This window comes from Mustela putorius, unplaced genomic scaffold (assembly GCF_011764305.1).
Source record: "Mustela putorius furo isolate JIRA1106 unplaced genomic scaffold, ASM1176430v1.1 tig00003983_pilon_pilon_pilon, whole genome shotgun sequence".
NCBI classification, from domain to species: Eukaryota; Metazoa; Chordata; class Mammalia; order Carnivora; family Mustelidae; genus Mustela; species Mustela putorius.
Window position 1 is genome coordinate 3,210,713 of NW_025422123.1, and position 23,890 is coordinate 3,234,602.

The 23,890-nt window shown below is 40.5% G+C and overlaps 1 protein-coding gene across 3 annotated transcripts; it reads right to left on the reverse strand.

The window, feature by feature from the left end:
* Positions 1-540: 540 nt before the first annotated feature.
* On the reverse strand, positions 541-20,229 carry LOC101674634 (amine sulfotransferase). Of its 3 annotated transcripts, none has more exons than XM_004740058.3 (7): positions 20,132-20,229; positions 16,106-16,258; positions 11,294-11,502; positions 6,766-6,889; positions 4,650-4,744; positions 2,705-2,888; positions 541-714 (listed from the first exon to the last, which is right to left on the reverse strand). In XM_004740058.3, the coding sequence occupies exons 2-7, from the start codon at positions 16,245-16,247 to the stop codon at positions 593-595; spliced, it is 876 nt and encodes a 291-aa protein (XP_004740115.1). In that variant the 5' UTR covers positions 16,248-16,258; positions 20,132-20,229; the 3' UTR covers positions 541-592. The 3 variants fall into 3 exon arrangements, with proteins under 3 accessions (XP_004740115.1, XP_004740113.1, XP_004740114.1); XM_004740056.3 differs by having other exon boundaries at positions 11,282-11,502; XM_004740057.3 differs by lacking the exon at positions 20,132-20,229 and adding an exon at positions 17,442-17,495 and having other exon boundaries at positions 11,282-11,502.
* Positions 20,230-23,890: the final 3,661 nt, after the last annotated feature.

Consider the following 23,890-nt stretch of genomic DNA (forward strand, 5'->3'; position numbering starts at 1 on the left):
TGAATTTATTGAAATACCTTTTTAATATGGTGGCTCTTTGATAAATGGTCTTGGGTCAATTTTTTGTGTGTGAGAAAAATATAGTTGTCTTAAACATAAGAGAAAGAAAAATAAGATTTATGAATGCATGAAAATACTCGTGTTGGCAACCCTCAAAGTCAAACACAAAACCTAGAAGCTATATGAATGAAAGGTTGAATCACTATGTAAAATATAAACCTGACATATGAAGAAAGGCTATAAGTACCCTTTTTATAAATGACAAGGCTTCTATTACAAGATGTAAATTGATCACATGCTATGACCTCCTATTTGGCCGAAGACCTTTGGAATTTCTGGATATAAAATAAAACACTCTTCCCTAATTATATGCCAAAACCAAGAGGAAACCCTCTCCTGAACAGGCACTGGGGGATCCCCGCCAATGGACAACAGGCCACAGATGTCAAATGATGGAGAGTTGGATATTCATAGTTATTCATCACTCAGGTTTTACAGTAATGACTCAGTGACAGTCAAAGATGAACGTGGACAATTCAATATGTTTCCTTCGACAGTGCTATTTTAATGGATCTGTGCTTTGCTTCACATTCTAGTCTTCATTCACGTCCCAGATGAACTCCAGGGGAAAATCCTTCATCTCCCTTTGGAAAATCTGGTCAAACCTTTCATTCTGCTCAACAGTCAGGTGATTTTTCCAGTCTCCGATGGTACCTGGGAGGAAAAACAAGTCAACTGCATCAGTGAAGATTCCAGGGAAGAGGGGGCTTGATACCTTAGTGGTGTCGGGAGAAGCATTTCTGGCACTCTCCTTTTTCTCCCCAAAAGGCCCCCCACTGACTCCTGCACATGGCCACACCCCGTCACTCTCTCACCTCCTGGCCAGGGGGCAAACTCATCCTGGCAGTTCTGCTGTAATTAAAGATCACTAGCCCAACTTCTCAGCTGGCAGCCAGCTGGAAAAGAAGAAAACCCTGGCAACTTGTTTACTATTGCGTTCCAGGCTAGCTTGGGATCTGGTAGTTTTCTGAAGTCCTTTAAAAGTTCCACACAATCACATACCGATGAGCTAACATTTTTTTTTTTTTTTTTTTTTTATTTATTCGACAGAGAGAAATCACAAGCAGATGGAGAGGCAGGCAGAGAGAGAGAGAGAGAGGGAAGCAGGCTCCCCGCTGAGCAGAGAGCCCGACGCGGGACTCGATCCCAGGACCCCGAGATCATGACCTGAGCCGAAGGCAGCGGCCCAACCCACTGAGCCATCCAGGCGCCCAAGCTAACATTTTTTGATGAGGACACAGATGCTCAGAGAGACTTGGAAAATGCCGCCCGAGGTCCTACACTTTGGGTTGGCTCACCTGTAGTTACTCCTTTGTTACCCACTTTAGGTTCACAACAGTCTTACTTTAAAATTCTAGATGTGAAGTCCTGATGACACACAGAGGCTGACAGAAGCAGAGGCCAGAACAGAAACCCTGATCTTCAAACACACTGCACTGTAAACAAATAACTGAAACAAACAGAAACTCTAAGGAAACCGGAGACACAAACCACAACAGTGCAGGACCCTCAGCTAGTGCAAATGACGTCCTGCCCTGTTGCACCTCACCTAAGAGAAGAGTGCGTGTTAGTGCACAATAAACATAAGGGGACGCAAGTCACTTCCACAGGTGGTTGGGCTCCTCTTAGCCATTCCAGTCTGTTATTTTTAGGTGTGTGAAAGACAGAGGAACACAGAACATTTTCTCTTTTCAAACAGAAACAAGGTGCAGATGCCAGGACAGGGGCAGTTGAGAAGGGCCTTAGCATCAACAACACGGTAGGGTTTGTGGGGCATAACAGGAAGACAAGTCCCCACCTCAGGTGGGCTCCAAGGTACCAGTGGTCATATTTTCAAGTTGAACAGGAAAAGACATAGGAAGAGATTTAGTGAAGTAAATCCTAATTTAGAGAAATTAAAGTGCATATTTCTTGCTACTTGACACAGAGTCATAGAACCTATGATCGAATGCAAAATTTATGTCTCTAATTTTGTATTATACATTATTTGTGTACTAAAATCAGAAAATAGCACTTAGAATGATGGTATGACATAAAAGAAATATTTTAACATGTTCAAATGAGTTAGTTATATAAGGAGTTATACATTTAAAATCCCAGTCACAAGAAGTATGAGATATTGAGATAAATTAGATATTCCTACAATTTTTATGATGTAAGAATCTGGTTTCCTAGAGGACACATGACAATCCTTCCCAAGAACAAAAGTGCAGTGAATGTGTGTTCTTAAGTCAACCCTGGAGGAGCTTGAGGGTAAAGCACAGAGAAGGAAGAGCAGCCAGTGAGGGCCACAGACCTGTCATTACCTCTCCATCGCAAGCTGAGCCCACACTAATGAGGGGAAGCAGTTTAACACTAAACGAACAACCATTTTGTGGCAGACATTGTGCTAGGAATCAGTAGATTGTCAGGGGGCCTTGAGGAAGACCTTATAACTGTAAGTTACTCATTAGATTCATTCAGAAAACAAATACTAGAATCTCTTGTAGAGCACCAGAAGAAATCATAGGAAATAATCTTCCTAGCGAAATGAACAGGCCCATGAGGGCCCATGATATTAGGAAACTCCACCAACAAGCTTAGAAGCTACATTCTGGCTCACTGCTATCACAGTGCCACGTGGCCACTCTGTGTTCACCCTCACCTTTGCGAAGGAAATGACCTTTTACATTCAGCCCATATCCAATGGCTATTATATTGTCATAATTTGCCAGTGGGTCATCCTTCATGTTCTCAAATGTGGCCTGTCTCACAACTGCATCCATATCCTCTTCACTCAATCCTTTCCCCAGAAACTTGCAGATTTTTGACACAGAACCTCTGAGATCCTGAAATAAATCAGAGTATGATATTATGCACAATATAAGAAAGAAAACACCAATAAAAGTCATAGCTAACTATTGTTAGGAGTGAAAAATCTAAGTGCTTATGCTGGCTGGAAAAATGGAGTTGGACCATGAGAAGTGACTTGCTTATTCCTTCTTGGTAAACTCATCTTTCACTGTGCACTGTTCTAGAGCACATTTGGGTTCATTTAGGAACACTCATATTCATTTTATCTGCGTGAACTCAGCAAGTATTGGGGAGCAGATACTTACATAAGATACTGCCCATGCGAAGGAGCAAGGGCACAGAGGCACAAGAGGAATTGGAACTGGGAAGTCAGTACAAAGACCTATGGGCAGAGAGTAGCTGTGTAACAGAATTCAGAGAAAGTCTCAACAGAGATGACAAATTTGTCCTGAGAATTCAAGCAAAAAGAGGCATTTTCTAGATAGTCACACTGAAGGGGTGGAGTCCAGACAAAAGAAAGAATATACGCAGTGTTGGAGTTTATGGAAAGTATGAGATACCAGGTCACAGGACCATCAGAATTTGAGTTTCCCTGGTGGAGTTTCACAGGCACATGGCTCAGGTGAGAAAGTGGGGAGAAGAGGCTGGAGGCAATGGAGAGGCCATAGTGAGGGGAAGGTTGTAAGGCCAATCATAGTAGAAGTCTCCCTTCAGTAGGTGTTACAGACTCAACAAGAGTCCAGGCAGTGTGTCAAGAGCTTGGGGCAGGGGTAACAGAAACCAGGGACAAATACTCAGCAGGTGGCAGCCCTTAATCTTGCCTGGCTTGCAGCTCTTTCTCTTCTTTCCTGCTTAGAGATCCCTGGTGGTGTTCAGGCAGCAGTGCCCAGTCCCTGTCCCGTAATGATCCTGATTGATCCAAGATATTCATGGTAATCCCATTGCCCTTTATGAGACATGCATCTGGGGTGGTCACAGACTCCATTTTGGTATTGAAACAGAAAGATGAAATCAAATAGAAGTTTAAAAGAGTGATTTTCCTCCTAGTGATGATAGCAAAGCAAGGCAAGGAAGTCCTTCTTGTCTCACTTCCCTCTCTTTCTGCCACACATGCTGTCATGAGGACATCACTTTGGAGCTACAACAACCATCCTGCTACTATGAGAGGAGACATCATTGCCACACTAGATATGATAGGAAAGAAGGACAGAAAATGCCTGGGACATTCACGACATGCGGGAGTTGTCAGAACCAACATTAGGATAGCCTGCCTCTGGGATTCAGTCAATCAGTAATAGAAGTTCTTCTGTTTTAATGTGTTCATCGTTGACTACTGGGAGCTGCATTCCCTCTAATCATACACAGACATTTCATTTAATTTTTCATGCAGTGCTTAACCACATACAGATAAGATTAAAGTTTCCCATGAGATGCATCCCACAATGATGAATATAACATCTAGAAGTTACTAGAATCAAAATGTAGGAAATTAATTTCATAATCCATCAACGGGTGACCAAAAATCTGGCTCATGATAGTCAAACACATGTATGGCCTCATAGATAAATAGACAATGCCTCACACACAGTTTTTGAAAAGAAAGGTCCAATTAATTAATTGTAAATGACCACCTGGTAATCAAAGTACAGGAGTGATAGAAGAAAAATGTCTCCTGTACAACTAATCACGGATCTCAAATTTGATACTGTTTTTGGGTGTTCTACCCACGAACGATCAATTCATTCATTCAGGGTGCCTTTCAGCTGCCATGTAGTCTCTGACGTCATGTTTCTCACCTTCTTCATCTCCTCATAGGTCATGAACTGAATGTTGAAGAGGCTTCTGTGCTCATACCAACCTTTGATGTGGTCAAACCAAAGGCTTCCCATCACTGTGGGAAAAGCAGGTACATATTTAGGTAAATATGTTGAACAGGTTGAAAAGAAGCTACAGCTGTTGGAGATGCAGGAATCTTTACTAACAAAGAAGGAAAAGGAAGTCTATTGCTACATTTCAGATTTCATCTAGCACCTGGTAATGGGAGAGCTAGCCACCTTCCCCTAGGAAACAATTACATGAACTCAAGGAGCAATCGGTCCCTTAAAAATGCATTTCATATAGGGGCGCCTGGGTGGCTCAGTGGATTAAGCCGCTGCCTTCGGCTTGGGTCATGATCTCAGGGTCCTGGGATCGAGTCCCGCATGTGGCTCTCTGCTCAGCGGGGAGCCTGCTTCCCTCTCTCTCTGCCTGCCTCTCCGTCTACTTGTGATTTCTCTCTGTCAAATAAATAAATAAAATCTTTAAAAAAAATGCATTTCATATAGACAGAAAACTATCTTCCCACGGGGAGAGAAAAACTGAAACTGGAAATCAGAGAAAAGAATCCTCTCCTTTTTGCTCCTCCCCTGTCCCCAAAGACACAGGGAGCTATTTCCCTGCTGCATGCAACATGAAAGCTCCCTGGTGGGTCACTTGAGCTCTGCACAGAGACTAATGTTAGTTAACTCTCCTGTTCCAGATCCTCATCTCTACCTCCCTAGGCCTTTCCCCCTGCTCAAACAGCCACACTGGCACCTCAGAAAAGAATCAGGGGGCACATGCTGCCTCCCAGGATAGAGTATGCAATGCTTAATTACGGGGTTGTGAGTTCAAGTCGAACACTGGGCATAGAGAACACATACAAATGGCTATCAGACACATGAAAAAATGTTCATCATCCCTAGCCATCAGGGAGATTCAAATTAAAACCACATTGAGATATCACCTTACACCAGTTAGAATGGCCAAAATTAGCAAGACAGGAAACAACATGTGTTGGAGGGGATGTGGAGAAAGGGGAACCTTCTTCCACTGTTGGTGGGAATGCAAGTTGGTGCAGCCTCTTTGGAGAACAGTGTGGAGATTCCTCAAGAAATTAAAAATAGAACTTCCCTATGACTCTGCAATTGCACTACTGGGTATTTACCCCAGTAGTAAAAAAGATACAGATGTAGTGAAAAGAAGGGCCATCTGTACCCCAACGTTTATAGCAGCAATGGCCATGGTCGCCAAACTGTGTAAAGAACCAAGATGCCCTTCAATGGATGAATGGATTAGGAAGATGTGGTCCATATACACGATGGAGTATTATGCCTCAATCAGAAAGGATGAATACCCAACTTTTGTAACAACATGGACAGAACTGGAAGAGATTATGCTGAGTGAAATAAGTCAAGCAGAGAGAGGCAATTATCATATGGTTTCACTTATTTGTGGAGCATAACAAATAGCATGGAGGACAAGGGGAGTTAGAGAGGAGAAGGGACTTGGAAATTGGAAGGGGAGGTGAACCATGAGAGACTATGGACTCTGAAAAACAATCTGAGGGGTTTGAAGTAGCAGGGGGGGTGGGAGGTTGGGGTACCAGGTGGTGGGTATTATAGAGGAGCACTGGGTGTGGTGCAAAAATAATGAATACTGTTATGCTGAAAATAAATAAAAAACAAATTTAATAAATAAATAAATAAATACTTAATACTAGTTAAAAAAGAGAGAGAGAAAGGAATGTGGAACACAATTTTGTCAAATAGAGCTTCCCATGCAATATGCTGTGCACAGCCCAATCCTGTGATCTAAATTGAGATGCTTCTAGCTGAGCTAGAACAGAAAACTGTAAGCTCATGAATCCCCTTTGCCACGGTTAGATGTAAATATTTTCTGGTGATATAACTGTAACTTGATGGTCCCCTGAGAGGGAGTAGGAGTAAGCAAAATTTGTAACAATGGCTGGTCATGGTCATCCATGACAACCCTACCAACTGGCTTGATACATTGATTACTGACTCCCATTTGACTCTCTCTCGTCATCTTCTCCCTGCCAAATTCACTAAGTGTAAAAATTTACATGTTGCTTATGCTATAAATTATAGTTACCTCTTCCTTCGAGAAATTGTTTCACGAATTCCTCAAAGGTACCTGTAAATTGTGACACCACATTCTTTGCAAAGTGAAAATATGAGCACATAACATCCTTAGGGTTTCTGTATACATAAATAATCTGGAAAGAAAGGAGATATTCATTATTTCCGAGGCTTTCATTCTCTCATATTTTTGCCCTACTACCTTCCAATCAGATGAAGCCTATTGTCTTAACTTTATACTTTCCTAATTACGTTATGTGTATACTCAGCCCTCTTTGTATTTTGGGTTTCCCCTTCTCAGCCATGCCTCTTCCCTTACAATTGGCCTAGTGACTATCAATTACTCCTCAAGGCACACCTCCCATGGTACCTCTTCTCAACTCACCCTGACAGAGAGCAACAATAGTCTATTGTCCCTATAGCAACAATCTAATACATGTGACAATTACCTGTAAGTATAAAATTATATAACAATAGGAAAAACGTACTAAGTTATTTTGCCCAGATAATCTGCTATAAGGGCAACCTTGAGCATCATAGGGCATTTAACATCATCCTGGACCTCATCCCACTAAAGACCAGCAGCATCACCAACCTAACCAAAAATGTTCCAAGCATTCCAAATATTCTGTGAGGCAAAAAGTCTTTCATTTGTGAAACTGTGTGGTAGATAAAAGCAATCCAAAAAGGGATCCAAACCATGAGTGGAGAAGCGGATATGTAATGAGAACAGAAATGATCAACTCATCCCTCTTTTCTTCTTGAGGAGGGAAGGCAGTGAGTGGAAGTCTCTATTGTGGAGATCTATGATTGGCAATGGTTGTCTGGGAGCCATTTACTAGGACAAGTGGAGCAGAATGCTACTAAAGTTTGAGAAGACAGAAGACAATAGCAAGCAGTTGTTTTAGGAAGGTGGAGGGAGCAAAACACTTAAAAAGTAAAATTTGAGGATTGAGGCCATAAAAGTAAAGCGAAGATACAACTTTTAAGTGTATTGTTTTTTTTCCCTATCACACTACCAGAATCATGAATACATGTACAAATATACACGTATTGGGTTTCACCAGAATTAGGTGTTGGCAGATGATCATAATAGAGTTGACTACAGCAAGAGAATTGAGTCAAAAGTGATTTGAATGTCAAATATGGAGCCATTGGTGGATGTGGAGAAGTGGAAGAGATGGATGAGAGAGTGTGGAGAGGGAGTGGAGAAGTTGTGGGGAGGGGTACTGGAACTCTGAATGTGGTGACTGGTCACTACAGGGACACCTGAAAGGAGTGGGAGGCAAAGGAGGCAGCTCTCAGAGAACAAGGTACTTCAAGTCAGGATTCAAGTTAGGGCAATTACTGGTGATGCCTTTGTTCATTCACTCAACTCTACTACCCTCTGGACACTCCTCTGTGTACTGCAAACTCCATCTCTCTCATGGGTTTACACTCTGGCTAGAAATGGACAATAAATAAATAGGTAAACAGATGGGAGATGGCGTCATAAATAAAGGCAGGCTTATCACCCATTATAAACTCTAGATGTTGGTGGAGGAAAAGGTCGCTGGAGGTGACATCAACACTGAGAGTTGTGGCAGAGCTAGGCATTTGGGAGGCCAGTGTAGATTCTGAGGGGTCAATGTGAAGGAGACAACCTTGCCCTTGCATGACCCTGAGAATGAGTGCCTCCTTCCCCTTGACCCCGCTGGGGCAATTTGGCTCACCCTTGTCTGGCACTCACAGAAAACCACTCACATCAAGTTTGAACTAATCCCATGAGTGATAGGAGTGCTAGTAGGGAGGAAGGTAATGAGTAAAGAGCTGAAATTACCAATGGGTAGAGGTGATGATCCAGGGAGAGGGAGAGATAGGTACACTTGAAGAGAAAATAGGCAAAATAGGGGAAGTCTGAAAAAGAGAGAGGGCACACAGAGCAAAGAGAATTGCTAGCATTGTATATATCATTGTTACTACAGCTGATTCAAGTACAAAAGAACATCTTTTGGAGAAGTGTCTGTTCATGTCCTTCTGGCCATTTTTTGACATGATTATCTGTCAAATAGTTTGAAGAATTCTTTATAGATCTTGGATATCAGTCCTTTGTCTCTAGTGTCATTTGCAAATGTCTTCTTCCATTCCGTGGGTTGCCTCTGTGTTTTGTTGACTGTTTCCTTTGCTGGGCTGAGCTTTTTATCTTGATGAAGTCCCAAAAGTTCATTTTCTCTTTTGTTTCCATTGTCTTTGGAGACGTGTCTTGAAAGAAATTGCTGTGGCCAATGTCGAAGTGGCAACTACCTATGTTCTCCTCAAGGATTTTGATAGATTCCTGCCTCACATTGAGTTCTTTCATCCATTTTGAGATTCTTTGTGTATGGTGTGAGAGAATGGTTGAGTTCATTCTTCTGTACACAGTTGTCCAATTTTCCCAGCACCATTTATTGAAGAGACTCTCTTTTTTTTTTTTCCACTGGATATTTTCTTCCTGCTTTGTCGAAGATTATCTGACCATAGAGTTGAGGGTCCATATCTGGACTCTCTACTCTCTCCCAGTGGACTATGTGTCTGTTTTTGTACCAGTACCATGCTGTCTTGGTGACCACAGCTTTGTAGTAGTTTGAAATCAGTCAACGTGATGCCTCCAGCTTTGTTTTTCTTTGTCAACATTTCCTTGGTGGTTCAGGGTCTTTTCTGGTTCCAAATAAGTTTTAGGATTGTTTGTTCCAGCACTGTGAAAAATGCTGGTGGAATTTTAATCAGGATGCAATTGAAAGTATAGACTGCTCTGGGCAGCATAGACATTTTAACAATGTTTATTCTTCCAATCCATGAGTATGGAATGGTCTTCCATCTTTTTGTGTCTTCTTCAATTTCTTTCATGAGTGTTCTGCAGTTCTTTGAGTAGAGATCCTTTACCTCTTTGGTTAGGTTTATTCCAAGGTGTCTTATGGTTCTTGGTGCTGTACTAAATGGAATAGATTCTCTAATTTCCCTTTCTATATTTTCATTGTCAGTGTATAACAAAGCAACTGATCTCTCTGTATTGATCTTTCATCCTGCCACATTACTGAATTGCTGTGTGAGTTCTAGTAGTTTGGATGTGGAGTCTTTGGGTTTTCCATGTAAAGTACCATGTCTTCTGTGAAGAGAGAGAGTTTGACTTCTCTGCCAATTTGAATGCCTTTTATTTCATTTTGTTGTCTGAGCAAAGATGCCCTTCAGTAGGCAAATGGATAGAGAAAATATGGCACATATATACAATGAATATTATGCAGCCCTCAGAAAGGGTGAATACCTAACTTTTGTATCAGCATGAATGGGACTGGAGGAGATTACGCTAAGTGAAATAAGTCAAGCAGAGAAAGTCAATTATCATATGGTTTCACTTACTTGTGGAGCATAAGGAATAACATGGAAGAACATTAAGAGAAGGATAGAAAAAGTGAATTGGGGGAAATTGGAGGGGGAGAATAAGCATGAGAGACTGTGGACTCCAAGAAACAAACTGAGGGTTTTGGAGGGGAGGGCAGTGGGTGGATGGGTGAGCCTAGTGGAGGGCATTAAGGAGGGCTCATATTGCATGGAGCATTGGGTGTGGTGCATAAACAATGAATCTTGGAACACTGAAAATGTCAAATAAAATTAAGATGTAAAAATTTAAAAAAAAAAGAATTTTGAATAGAACTCCAAGAACTAAATAAAGTGTGCTACAAATTGCAAAGTCAATAAGTTTCTAAATAAATATACCATTTAAAAATGTTAAAAAGATTTAAAAATTTATATGAAATATTTTTGATGGAAAAGCATACATATCATATAATGTTTTAGAAGCAAGAAAGAAATAATAGCAGTTTACTGTGAGAACATAATAATGTTATTATTATGTTATTATATGTCATTATTTTATGTCATTATTACATTATTACGTGACATTATTATATGACATTATTATATGTCATACCGTATGAACATAATAATGTTAAATTACACGGTAATTACATGTAATAAAACAAATGCATATTTGAAACATAAAAAAATGAAAGAATATATATTAATGTGATAATATAACACACTCTATAAGGTAAATTAAATGCACACATATATATACTTTCATTTTTTTAATGTCTGTATTATTTGTACAATCAGAAAACAAAGGGTGCAAGATACAAATCTGATATTATAAAAAAAGAAGGCTATTGAAAATTGAAGTAAAGGGGTGCCTGAGTGGCTTAGTTGGTGTAGCATCTGCCTTCAATCCAGGTCATGATCCCAAGGTCCTGAGATCAAGCCCCACGTAGGTGTGGTGGTAGGGAGGGGGGGTCACTGAGCAGCAGGGAGCCTGCTTCTCCCTCAACCTGCCCTGCCTGTTCTCTCTTTTTTTCTCTCTCTCTCTCTCAAATAAATAAATAAATTCTTTAAAACAAAAAAGAAAACTGAAGTGTGTATAATGCTACATTTGCCAACAGCTGGATGAATGCACAGTGTTGATGTCATGAAATGAAATGAAATAATGAAAAAGAGCAGTTAGCTCTCAGCAGTCAGACCCCATTTCCTACTTTGGCTTTTTTGTTCTTCAGCCCACTGGGAACCAAGTAGTATGGGAGGTGGGTAGAGAAGAGACGAGGGGATGGTCTTTCCTCAAAATCCATTTTTCGAAAGTTGTACTCAAGGAAGGGTACTCGATCCATGGTTTCCAGTTTTCCAGCACCTTTGCGATGGTCCTCAGAATAAATCAGACTTAATAATTGCTGAAACCAGATGGTTCCTGTAAAGAAATAATTTTGTTTTCAATGATGATCCAAAATGGAGGTGATGTATCATTAATTTTTTTAATCAGAGTTTGTTACTATAATAAGTACAATGTAATTTCATCTGAATGAGATCGTTAATATATGTAAAATGCAGTGTGGGAGAAAGAAAACAAATATGGCCTTTCTTTTCCTGCTTCAGGAGATGCTCCACTTGAAACTCCGTGGGCATTTGTCCCACAAATTTATTCATTGTCTCTTCTGTGTTTTCTTCTGCTTCATATACAGGACTTTTAAATGATCTTCTATGCCTGTCTCTCTATTTCCTTCCCCAATCCCAATCCTAGAAAATGAGCCAAAAGAATCCAAGGAACAGGAACTCCATGTAAGGAGGCATTTCCCAGCCTTCTGCTCTTCCCCTCATCTCCTTCTGTACCCATGGTCTCCACTTCAGGAAATACTGTTTATTATAAATCCCTAGAGGAGGCCCCAGAACATCCACCTGGAGACAGGAAGGAATTTAAGAAACAAAACAGGTTAACATAGAGGGGGGAAAAGAGAGAAAGGGAAACCATAAAATAGTCCCTTAACTCCAGAAAACAACTACAAAGAACAGAAGTAAATGACAAGAATCATGAGATGGATGAGGTCCATAAGGAACTGGAGCACCAACAAGGAAATGACCCATTTACAGAAGGAGCTCACAGCCATTGAGACTAAGCTTGAACAGAAAAGAAGTGACCAGCACAATCCACTCCAGGCCTACCAGATGCAGGACATCAGGTGGGCACTGTCTAAGGGCACTACACAAGGCATTATGAGGGAAAGTGTAGCTCCTAGGAGGAGGATTCAGTGAGTGGTTCCCAGTGAACCTCCAGTTCTCTGTGTGAGAAGCCCTCATTGAGAGTGACTTCAGAGACCTGAGTGAAGATCCAAGGATGCCCAGGCTGAGGAGATCAAACAGGAGGTGGGTACACTGCAGCAGAAGCTGAGTGAGCAGCGAGTGTACTCCAGCATATAGCTGGCCCTGACATGAAAGCCGTGGAAAAATTAGGAAATGTCTGAGACAAGTTCCAGGAGCCCTCAGATCCGTTGGGGGAAGCCCAAAAGCGAGCCAGGAAAGCCAAACAGGTATTTGAACAAATGAAGAAGAAGCACTTTGAGTGCTTCAATGTTTGCTTTGAATCCGTGGCCACCAACATTAATGAGATCTGCAAGCTTTATCTGGCAACAGAGAGTCCAGGCATTTCTGAGCCCATAGAACCCTGAGGAGCCCTACTAGGATGGCACCAGCTACAACTATGTGGCTCCTGGCAAACGCTTCTGGTCTATGAACAACTTGTCAGGGCGTAGAACAGGGGCAGCTCAGGCCTTGCCACAACTACACTAGAAGCCAGCCTCCTTCTTCATCGTGGGTGGGACCGATGCTGCCCTGGATGACACCAGCATTGCCAGGATGGCAAATTACATCAAGGAGCAATGAACTTGCCACTTCCAGGCCACTGTCATCTCTCTGAAGGAGGCTGAGAACCTTCTTGCTGCCTACCCTGAGCAAGGGAATTATATGAGCAGCAAAGCCCTGACCTTCCAGCTCACCATGTACCCAGATGCCACCGCCAACCCCAATGAACAGTAGCAAAAATTCTGCCCTCCTGCCCTGTCTCTGGCCCTAAGCTATGCCTCTTTTAACCTCTGCATATTTAGCCCCAACCTTCCCCTTCTTCTTGTCCCTAACTGGTATAATTATGGGATTCAGGCACTGCTGACAAATATCAAAGTGGAACAGAGGTGATATTAGATCTTGAGGAAAAATTCCTGAGCTACAAGGAGCACCCAGAACTTTGGAAGGAAGTGCTCAGCTGAACTGTGCTGAACAGGGCCATCTGTCCATTAACCCCATCCCCTCTCCTCGACCTCCCCCACCATCACCCATAATCATGGGTCCCTTGGGCCCTTTGCATCTTACTTGTATGTAGGTATGTATGTATGTATATATGTGTCCACATGTGCATATATGAGTGTGTTTGCAAAATAATAAAGATATTGGATATCTTAGAAGGAGTCCAGACTGAATCTGATTTGAAGAGAGCTCTGTAACAGCACCCCAGGGTGTCATATAGATGTATTTAGGCAGAGGTATTTAGGACCTCATCAGAATCAGTCAGGTGAAACTACCCTCCTTCACTCATTCGTGTTTTCATTCATCTGTGTATTGATCAGGCATATCCTCAGCATTCTTTATTTGTTAGGCTCTTTTCTCAAAATACAGAGCTGAATCAGATATGATTTCTACCCTCCTACTGAGGAGATGCAGTGCGTTCCTGATTTCTCTGGTCAGCAGAATCATATTTTGTACATACTCTGAATGACAGAAGAGGATGATCACCTCCAGACTTCCTGAGCTGAATTTTGACAAATTGGTAGGATTTGGTTGGGCACTAAGAGCAGCGCCTGGGCTCTAAGGACAGACAGCTGTGGGTTCTAGTCCCTTTTTAAAATCACTTATTAGTTTGATGTCGGGCAAGCAAGTCTTTTGACTTTTTGTGCCTCCGTTTCCTCATCTGTAAAAATGGAGCTAACAATATGATCTACTCTGTAGGATGTAATGATGTCAAGCTCTTTGCTGGGGCCTTATCTGTGCTTGGAGCCCAGTACACGCTGACCCATCAGAAGACAAGCCTTCTCATACTTAGACCCCTGAGGGCTCTGATCCCGATTGTTGGGGATAGAAGGAGCCTCCAAACCTGGGACATGCTAAATGCCTAGGTTACTGAGAAAGCTCCAGGGCCCCACTGGGATTTACCTGGTAAGTGAAGGGCCTAAGGAAGCCTCTAGCTTCAATCATGTATGGTATCCAGGTGCCTGGGCTCCAACCTAGGTTGTAAGGAACTAGAGGAGAGGAAGACTGGGCCACATCCTGGCCAAATGTGTGTGAAGGTGCCTCTGGGAACTAAGTGTGTCAGCTGCAGGGACCGTGCAGAGGAAGCACAGCCTGCTGCTATGAGGTCAGCATTTGCTCGTTCACAATGTCAGACCGTCACCTTGTCCTGATTGTCTACTGCATTCTTGTTTTGTAAATGTTCAACCAGATCTGATTACTCAAGTGTCCCATGAATCCATTCTCTAAGACATAGATTTATAAGAAGATCTCGCCCCTTTTGACTACCATTGGCCATCCCTCTCAAACTGCTGTTACATCTGCTAGACTCTTTTAAGACTTCGATGTATATGAGTTCATTGAAACTATTATGGTGTATTTAATACAAATGGTATATTGAGTCGTTCTGCAACTTGTTTTCTTCACTTAACATTGTTTCTGAGATCTATGCGTGTTGTTTTTGCTAAATGTAACTTCAACTCATCCTTTGCAACTGCCTAATAGAGTGTGATCATATGACTCTAAAACACCTTCCCCCTTTCTTTTGTGATAACTAGTTAAGACAGTTTTCCACTTTTGCTATTACAAAACACGACACAGGAACAGTGTGTGTGTGTGTGTGTGTGTGTGTGTGTGTGTGTGTGTATGTGTGTTTACCATGGATTGCTTCCTTGAAGTTCAATGCAGAGTCATAGGCTATTCATACTTTTGTTTTAAACAGATACTTCTAAATTGTTCCCCTTTACTGTGACTTATATTTTTCTGGAAGTTGTCCTAAGTGTAACATTGCTGCCTCCTTGAGATTCATCCTACATAGTGACATTTGTAAAACCACGGAGTTGATGTGCTAATCATACATTTTTCTAATACATATGAAAAGGCATAACTGAAAAAAGTTTTCTGTACAGCAAGGAGAACTATCCACAAAATGAAAAGGCAGCCTATTAAAAGGGAAAAATATTTGGAAATCATTTATGATTAGGGATTAATATAAAAACATATCAAGAACTCATATGACACAATAGCGAATATAACAAAGACAATTAAAACATGGGCAAAGGCTGTGAATAGACGTGCATGTATATATACATGCACAAAGATGAACATATGCATTATACACATGTCTATATGTTTTGGTCTGATCTGAGTGCTATAGCAAAAGTACACCCAAATAGTTGGAGATTATTACACATTCTGGAAATAGTGTAAGTTACTTTCCTCCTTCTCATGCACTTGGTTATTAAATACAATTTCAACTCTCTGTCCAAAGTAGCTGCCTAAATGGTAAATATTTGTGCAAACTTTCCAAGCCCACTTTAGCACCTTAGTGTTTGATAGGGTGTCTTCAACATAGTTACTTCAGTATTTTCTCCATTTCCTTGTCCACATCAAAAATAACTTCTAGAGACACCTGGGTGGCTCAGCTGGGTTAGCATCTGCCTCAGATCAGGTCATGATCCCAGGGTCCTGCTTCACCCTCTGCCTGCCACTCCCCCTGCTTGTGTGCTCTCTTGCTGTCTCCGTCTCTCTGACCAATAAATAAATAAATAAATCTTAAAAAAAATAACTTCTAGCTACATTGTAAAAGATCTATTTCATAAGATATTAAATTCAGTTGACACTATAATGTCCAATAGATTATATGTACATATCCATATAGAATACTACTAATAAAACAGAGTTCCTACATTATAAAAGTATCATGTTACTTCTTAGATTAACTATCAGAACAGAGAACTCACCAGATTTGGGGTATGTGATTATGAAGACATCATTTTCTCTGATTTCAAAATTATCTAAATTTTCTATAAAGCCAATATCAAGTGGTAAACGATTAAAATAATATCCTTTAAATTTGAATAAGAATTTCTCTATGTCTTCCATACTTCAGTCGCCTGCAAAAGAGAGACAAAATGATTGGAAGGAAATTAGTAAAATTTTGTTTTCTTCCCTTCTGTCTCTCAGTTGTTCACCATATGCTGAGAAAAGAAACTGAAATCTTGTTTTCTTCACAGTCACTGCAAACTGGCTGGCTCTAAAAGTTACTGTCCTGGATTCTGAGTGTGAGTTTGGTCCAATGCCAGGAACCACCTGTTCACAGGCTAGAGGTTAGTTTTATGGGTATGTGCTCCATTTTTATAGCTACAGGGAAAATGATTTGAAAATAATTTTTTGTAGTTGCAAAAAGATTCTTTAATCAGAAAGCACACATATATTTGTATACACACACATACAAATGAACATACAAGTTGGACTTGAGCAGGTTTCAGACACACTTGTCTCCCAGCACTCCTTCATCACCTGGGCTTTTTTCCCCCCCATAACTGAAGTACAATTGTTAGCTTTCAGCAGGTTTCTAGAAGCTTTCCTTTATATATTTTCTGGGTGGGAGTTATCTATTGATGATCTCTTTGGTAACTTTAAATTCTGTTTTCTTTCTAACGTGCCACTTGTTTAGAATGACTGGGGTAGTGCAAGCATGAGTTAACAGTCACGACTGTCTTCTAGGAAGTTTGACAAACTGCATGTGAGCAATTCAGCTGTCCATTATGATAAAATGAACAAAGGCACAAAGTAAAAGTCTGAGAGAAAACCCTCAAATAATGGTTGACACACTGAAAGTGCAAATGTAGTCTCAAGAGTCATCATTTATGTATACTTTTTGCATTTCATTACTATCCCTCACTGACCCTAGGAAAATAATCTACTTTGGTGCTATGAAACCTGAGGTTACAGTAGACTTGGGGGTTCTTCCAGATGACTCTGAAGTGACTTTTTTTTCTGTTTCCCAAAGTAGTTGGACATAGGAACAGCTGAGAAAATCAGAGCTTCAGAATCCCACAGTTTGAAAGCAATTCCAGGATGACCCAGAAAGCGTCATTATAAGACAAAGGGAAATAAGAAATCTTTAAAATATATTGTGACAGTCACACTGTTAATAAAAAACATAAAACTGATAAACTCTCTTTACAAAGGAGATTTGGGGAGTCTGTGAGTCAAGATGGAGGAGAAGTAGCAGGCTGAGACTACTTCAGCTAGCAGGAGATTAGCTAGAGATTATCTAAAGATTGCAAACACCTGCAAATCCATCAGCAGATCGAAGAGAAGAAGAACAGCAATTCTGGAAACAGAAAAACAACCACGTTCTGAAAGGTAAGACTGGCGGAGAAGTGAATCCAAAGCGACGGGAAGATAGACCCCAGGGGGAGGGGCCGGCTCCCGGCAAGCAGCGGAGCAGCCGCGCACAAACTCAGGACTTTTAAAAGTCTGTTCCACTGAGGGACATCGCTCCAGAGGCTACCCGGGGCGAAGCCCACGCGGGGTCAGTGTGGCCTCAGGTCCCGCAGGGTCACAGAAGGATCGGGGGTGTCTGAGTGTCGCAGTGCTTGCGGGTATTGGAACGGGAAAGCCGGCTACAGAGACAGAGCCGACAGTAAGCTCGCAGCTCGGGGTGACCTTGAACGGGTCGCAGGCTCTGTGAGCTCGGAGCGCGGCCGGAGGTCGGGCAGACGGGAGTAACTGGGCGCTGTTCTCTGAGGGCGCACTGAGGAGTGGGGCCTTGGGCTCTCGGCTCCTCCAGGCCGGAGACCAGGAGGCCGCCATTTGTATTCCCGTCCTCCGGAACTCTACGGAAAGCGCTCAGGGAACAAAAGCTCCTGAAAGCAAACCCGAGCGGATTACTCAGCCCGGCCCCTGGTAAAGGCGGTGCAATTCCGCCTGGGGCAAAGACACTTGAGAATCACTACACCAGGCCCCTCCCCCAGAAGATCAACAAGAAATCCAGCCAAGACCAAGTTCACCTACCAAGGAGTGCGGTTTCAATACCAAGGAGAGCAGCAGAATTCCAGAGGAGGAGAAAGCAAAGCACGGAACTCATGGCTTTCTCCCTGTGATTTTTTTTAGTCTTGCAGTTAATTTAATTTTTTTTTCATTTTTTGTTTTTTTTCTCGCCTTCTGGTAAAATTTTTTTTTAACTTTTACCCTTTTCTTTTTTAACGTTTTTTTTTTTAACTAGTTTATCTAATATATATATTTTTAATTTTTTTATATTTTTCTTTATTCTTTTTTTTAATTCTTTTCTTTTCTTTTTTTTCCTTTTTTTTTTCTTTCTCCCTTTTTGAACCTCTTTTTATCCCCTTTCTCCCCCTCACGATTTGGGATCTCTTCTGATTTGGTTAAAACATATTTTCCTGGGGTTGTTGCCACCCTTTTAGTATTTTACTTGCTCCTTCCTATACTCTTATCTGGACAAAATGACAAGACGGAAAAATTCACCACAAAAAAAAAGAACAAGAGGCAGTACCGAAGGCTAGGGACCTAATCAATACAGACATTGGTAATATGTCAGATCTAGAGTTCAGAATGACAATTCTCAAGGTTCTAGCCAGGCTCAAAAAAGAAATGGAAGATATGAGAGAAACCCTCTCGGGAGATATAAAAGCCCTTTCTGGAGAAATAAAAGAACTAAAATCTAACCAAGTTGAAATCAAAAAAGCTATTAATGAGGTGCAATAAAAAATGGAGGCTCTCACTGCTAGGATAAATGAGGCAGAAGAAAGAATTAGTGATATAGAAGACCAAATGACAGAGAATAAAGAAGCTGAGCAAAAGAGGGACAAACAGCTACTGGACCACGAGGGGAGAATTCGAGAGATAAGTGACACCATAAGATGAAACAAAGGAGAATTGGGAAAGCTACAAAGTAGTTGGAATCATCAACATGAATTGGTAGCCAGGGAAGAAATGGGGACCAGACAGGGAAGGTGAGAGGAAGAGAGAGGAGGTAAGTTATTCTGCCACTAGAGTTATTTAAGCTCCTCAGCACTGCCATTCTTGGTGTTCGAAGAAACAATGTCATTTACAACTCCATACCCATTGGGCTCTAATGTTAACTTCCATTATCAAGGAGCACTTGCTCCCTAACAGAAGCCAATTCCATGTCTTGGGATCAAAACAATATCAAGAGCCTTAACATCTTGACTTTTTGCTGAAGGAAACATAATTCTACCACCTTATACTCTACTTATATTACATTCTAGCATAATTACTACTCTCATGGTGAATTAAATATTTCTTTTAGTGTATGTTCTTAAATGTCTAAATAAATATTTAGAAATAAATATTTGATTTCCAGTTCATTGGAAATCAAAGCAAAAGAAGGACAGTGTAGTCTTGCTTCCTACAGAGGAGCTGACACTTTACACATTTTTAGCCTAGTGTTTAGAAAAACACCAAACACCTAAAACTGCATAACTATTAAGTACAGACAAGAGAAAGGAAGCAGAGAGTACATTATCCCAAAAATATCAATTTGGCATGTGGATGATGTTTTAGTTGAAAACAATTAAGAGCCAGCAGACTCACAACAGCTTTCTACCCTCTGCTTAAAAGGATTTAGATAGGGAGCTACACCAGGAATAGAGTTCCTACCACAAGTTACTTTTTCTATTAGAAAGACTCTTTTGATGGCATGGGTACACATCTCTGCCACATACGGGCTGTCTTAATCTACCTGTGAATTGTCTTCCCCCTCTTTCATTTCTGAAGCATTTCACCCCTTCCTCCTTAGCTTAGGATGGTTTATAAGACTAAGTTGTCAGACTGCCTTTGACTCATCATGACTTTGTGGGTCTCCCACACACATGAAGTTACATTTCTCTTCTGTGAATCTATATGTCTTATATCAATTTAATTATTAGACCATCCAGAGAACCTAGAAAGGAAAAAGGAAACTTTTTTCATCCCCAAACTAGAATGAGGCTACTCACCTTAGAGTTCTTTGAAATGAAGTATGAACTTCTGATATGAAGGCAAGTGAGAAGAATAATTGTGTGCCATTGAAGGAGAAAGACACAGATAAAAACTAAGTTTTCCCCTAAGAGATTTAGCAATTCACCAATTAGAGCTCCCAGAATTGAACTCATTAAGGAGGAGGGATTAGGCTGATGTTAACCAGTAGATCACCAAAAGGTCTAGTGAAAAGCACAGAGGTATTTACCATAAATAAAAGGAGATAAATGCTTCAAGCAGCTTGGTGTTACTCAGAGATGCTGGGTAGGGTTCAAAGTCTCTGCTTTTGAATTATAGCAGAAAATATGCATGTATTCTCTTGCTGTCCCACTCATGATACTCTAATGGCCAGAAACCAGTAGTACAATGGATTGAGTTTCTTCTTCTTCAATAGCACCAGTATTGGTGTCTTTGAATCTTTGTGTTGTTTCTTATGGAACAGAATGGAGAGTAAGTGTAAAGTGTGAACAATTTGAAGTTGAGGGAAAAAATCCACATCTGCAAGAAGAAAGTACAAATATTTTGAGGGATTAGACACTTTTCCAAATTCTCCAATATGCTTGACACAGACATAATATTCACTTAACTACCAAACACCATCTACCTGCCATTAAGCCCCTCCACTGTGTTCCTATTGGCAAATCTTTATACCACTATATCACAGAGCAAGAGATAGGTCCTGGGGTTGGCTCCTCAAGGACTGTTTTGTGTCTTCTTTGTCATGGGTTCCACATTCTCTCCAGTTAGTTTGTTTTCCAAATAGAATGGACATAAAGGATAAACATTCAAAGGTTTACTCAAATTCCCTCTCTATGTACTTGGGTTTTTGACCTTACATACTCTTCTCATCTATTGTTACTTCTTCCTGAACAACAAACATCTCTTCACATGCGCTCAGATAAATCACCACTCGCTGGCATTTGTTGATGTCATGGCATGCACACTATCAGATTTGAACATGACTCAGGCACTTCCTAACGCATCTCCTCTCACTCTTCTTCTGTAAACACTTCACCAGGCAAAGGTAGCTTGTGTCTCTCACTTATAACGACTCTCAAGAACTTTAGAGTTCATCTTTGGTTTCATCTTTCCTATTGTCACCTTTCATTAAAAAGAAATCTGATCTAAGGAAGGCTTTAATCCCTTTTGTTGGAGAAGTTTTACTGTTCAGAAAATAAGTGTTTAATGTGACAGAAATTTGGCCTGGCAATTATTCAGAACACCTTTTCCTCACAGTGTTCTCTGATGAAAATGTAACATATTCCATGAAGCAAAAGTTGTCGATTCCTATAAAGGAATAATTGAGATTCCCTGAAATAAATAACTTGAGGTTGGTGGGAATGCAAGTTGGTGCAACAACTTTGGAAAACAGTGTGGAGATTCTTCAAAAATTTCAAAACAGAACTACCCTATGACCTGGCAATTGCATTACTGGGGATTTACTCAAAGGATACCAATGTAGTGAAAAGAAGGGCCATATGTACCCCAGTGTTCAAAGCAGCAATGTCCACAAGAGTCAGACTGAGGAAAGAGCCTAGATGCCCTTCAACAGAGGAGTGGACAAAGAATATGTGGCCCACATATACTCTGGAATATTACTCAGCCATCATAAAGGATGAATACCCAACTATTACATCAACATGGATGGGACCAGAGGAGATTATGCTGACTGAAATAAGTCAAGCAGAGAAAGTCAATTATCATATGGTTTCACTTACTTGTAGAACATATGGATAATGTGGAAGACATTAGGAGACAAAAAGAAAAAGTGAAGAAGAGGAAATCAGAGGGGATGATGAAGTCTGAGAGACTGTGGACTCCGAGAAGCAAACTGAGGGTTTTGGAGGGCAGGGGATAAGGGGATGGGTGAGCCCGGTGATGGGTACTAAAGAGGGCATGTATTGCATGGAGCACTGGGCATTATACATAAACAATGAATCTTGGAACACTTCATTTAAAACTAATGATGTACTATATGGTGAGTAACATAACACAATATAAATAAATAAATAACTTGAGGAAAGTAAACTGAAACTTCTGGTTAAGTTAATTTTCATTATTTGCCAAACTTTGAGGGTGAAAAGTGGAAAAGTTTCCTGCTTAAGGGTTTTATGCACAACCTCTGACCTATTATTGACTGACTGCCATGCTGTGTTGGCCTTGTCTTAAATAGAACACAAGAATTAAGAAAAATATATATCTGAGTAGCAACATCAGAATGGGGGTAGACTCCACTGAATTAGTTTTAGTAAGTCACCATATAAAAAAATTAAAATAAAATAAAACAAGAAAGCAGAACAACCACTTCCAGGATAAGATCAGAATCCTAAAATATCTAGTTTTCAAAAAGAAAAAAAAAAAAGTACCATATGCCAAAAACCAGGAAAGTATGATACACATACAGAAATAAAAAGCAATTAATAAAAACTGTGTCTGAATGGACCTAGATGCTGGACTTAGCAAACAAATCAGCTATAAAAAAAATATGTCCTATTTGTTGAGTCACTACATCTCAAAAAAATTTTGATCTGACAGAAGAAAGAATTAGGAAACATGAAGACAAATCAACAGAGAAAATAATTACAAACAATAAAAAGAATAGAAAGACAAAGAATGAAGAAAACTGAACATAGCCTCAGAGACCTGGAGAAAATATAAAGCATGCCAATGTAAATGCAAGAAGAGGAAAGGGCAGAAAAGAATATCTGAAGAACTTATGACCCAGATCTTCCCAAATTTGATGGAAAATACTAATCTGCACTTCCATGAAGCTCAACAAACAAGCAGGATCAAAGTGAAGGGACTTAAAGCTACACAGATCATAGTTAAATCACTGAAACATACATTTTAGGGTCATTTTATTTCTGGGAAGGGTGCTTTCGGTATTTTGAGGAGGATTGTGTTACATCTGTAGACAGTGTTGAGGCGTAGGAACATTTAATGATATGCATCCTTCCAATCCACAAACATGAGACGTATTTCCATTTGTGTGTGTCTTCTTCTTGGACTTCCTTCCTCAAAGTCATGTAGTTTACATTGTGCAGGTCCTTCAGTTCCCTGATTACATTTACAAAGATTTCATTGGTTTTGTTGCACCTATGAATGAGATACCTGTGTTTCTTTTTCAGATATTTCATCATTAGTGTAAAGGAATGAAACTTTTCTGTGTATTGATTGTGTATCCTAAAACTTTACTCTGATTATGGATTCAACAGTTTTTTGATGGATTCGTTGAGATTTTCTATCTATAAAGTTGTATCATCTGCAAGTGGTGGCTATTTTACTTCTCTATTTCTGACTTGGATGCCATTAACTTCTTTGTCTTCCCTAATGGCTCTAGCTAGGGCTTTTAGTATGAGAAGAGTGGTGAGAGTGGGCAGCCATGTCTTGCTCCTGATCTTGGAGGAAAAGCTTTAAACCTTTCACTACTGAAGATGATATTTGCTGTGGCTCCTCATAGATAGTCTTTATTATGTTGAGCTATATTCCTTCTGCACTTACTTAAGGGTTCTTAGCACGAAAGGATGTTTTCTATTTTCAGTTGTCTTTTTAGCATCTATTGAGATAATCATGGTATATTATCTTTGATTTTATTGCTATATTACATTTATTTAGTTGTGCGTGTTGAATGAAACTTGCATCCTAGAGATAAATCCCACTATATCCCAGGGATATACTACTATAATGTATTTTTCAATTTGGTTGACTTTTTTGTGCAGAATTTTGCATCAAGAATA

Coding starts and splice junctions, on each gene's coding strand:
- LOC101674634 (XM_004740056.3), bottom strand. CDS start 16,247: ATGGAAGACATAGAGAAATTCTTATTCAAATTTAAAGGATATTATTTT. Junction 11,503..16,105: donor AATCACATACCCCAAATCTG/GTGAGTTCTCTG, acceptor ATTTCTTTACAG/GAACCATCTGGTTTCAGCAA. Junction 2,889..4,649: donor CCTATGAGGAGATGAAGAAG/GTGAGAAACATG, acceptor GATTTATTTCAG/GATCTCAGAGGTTCTGTGTC.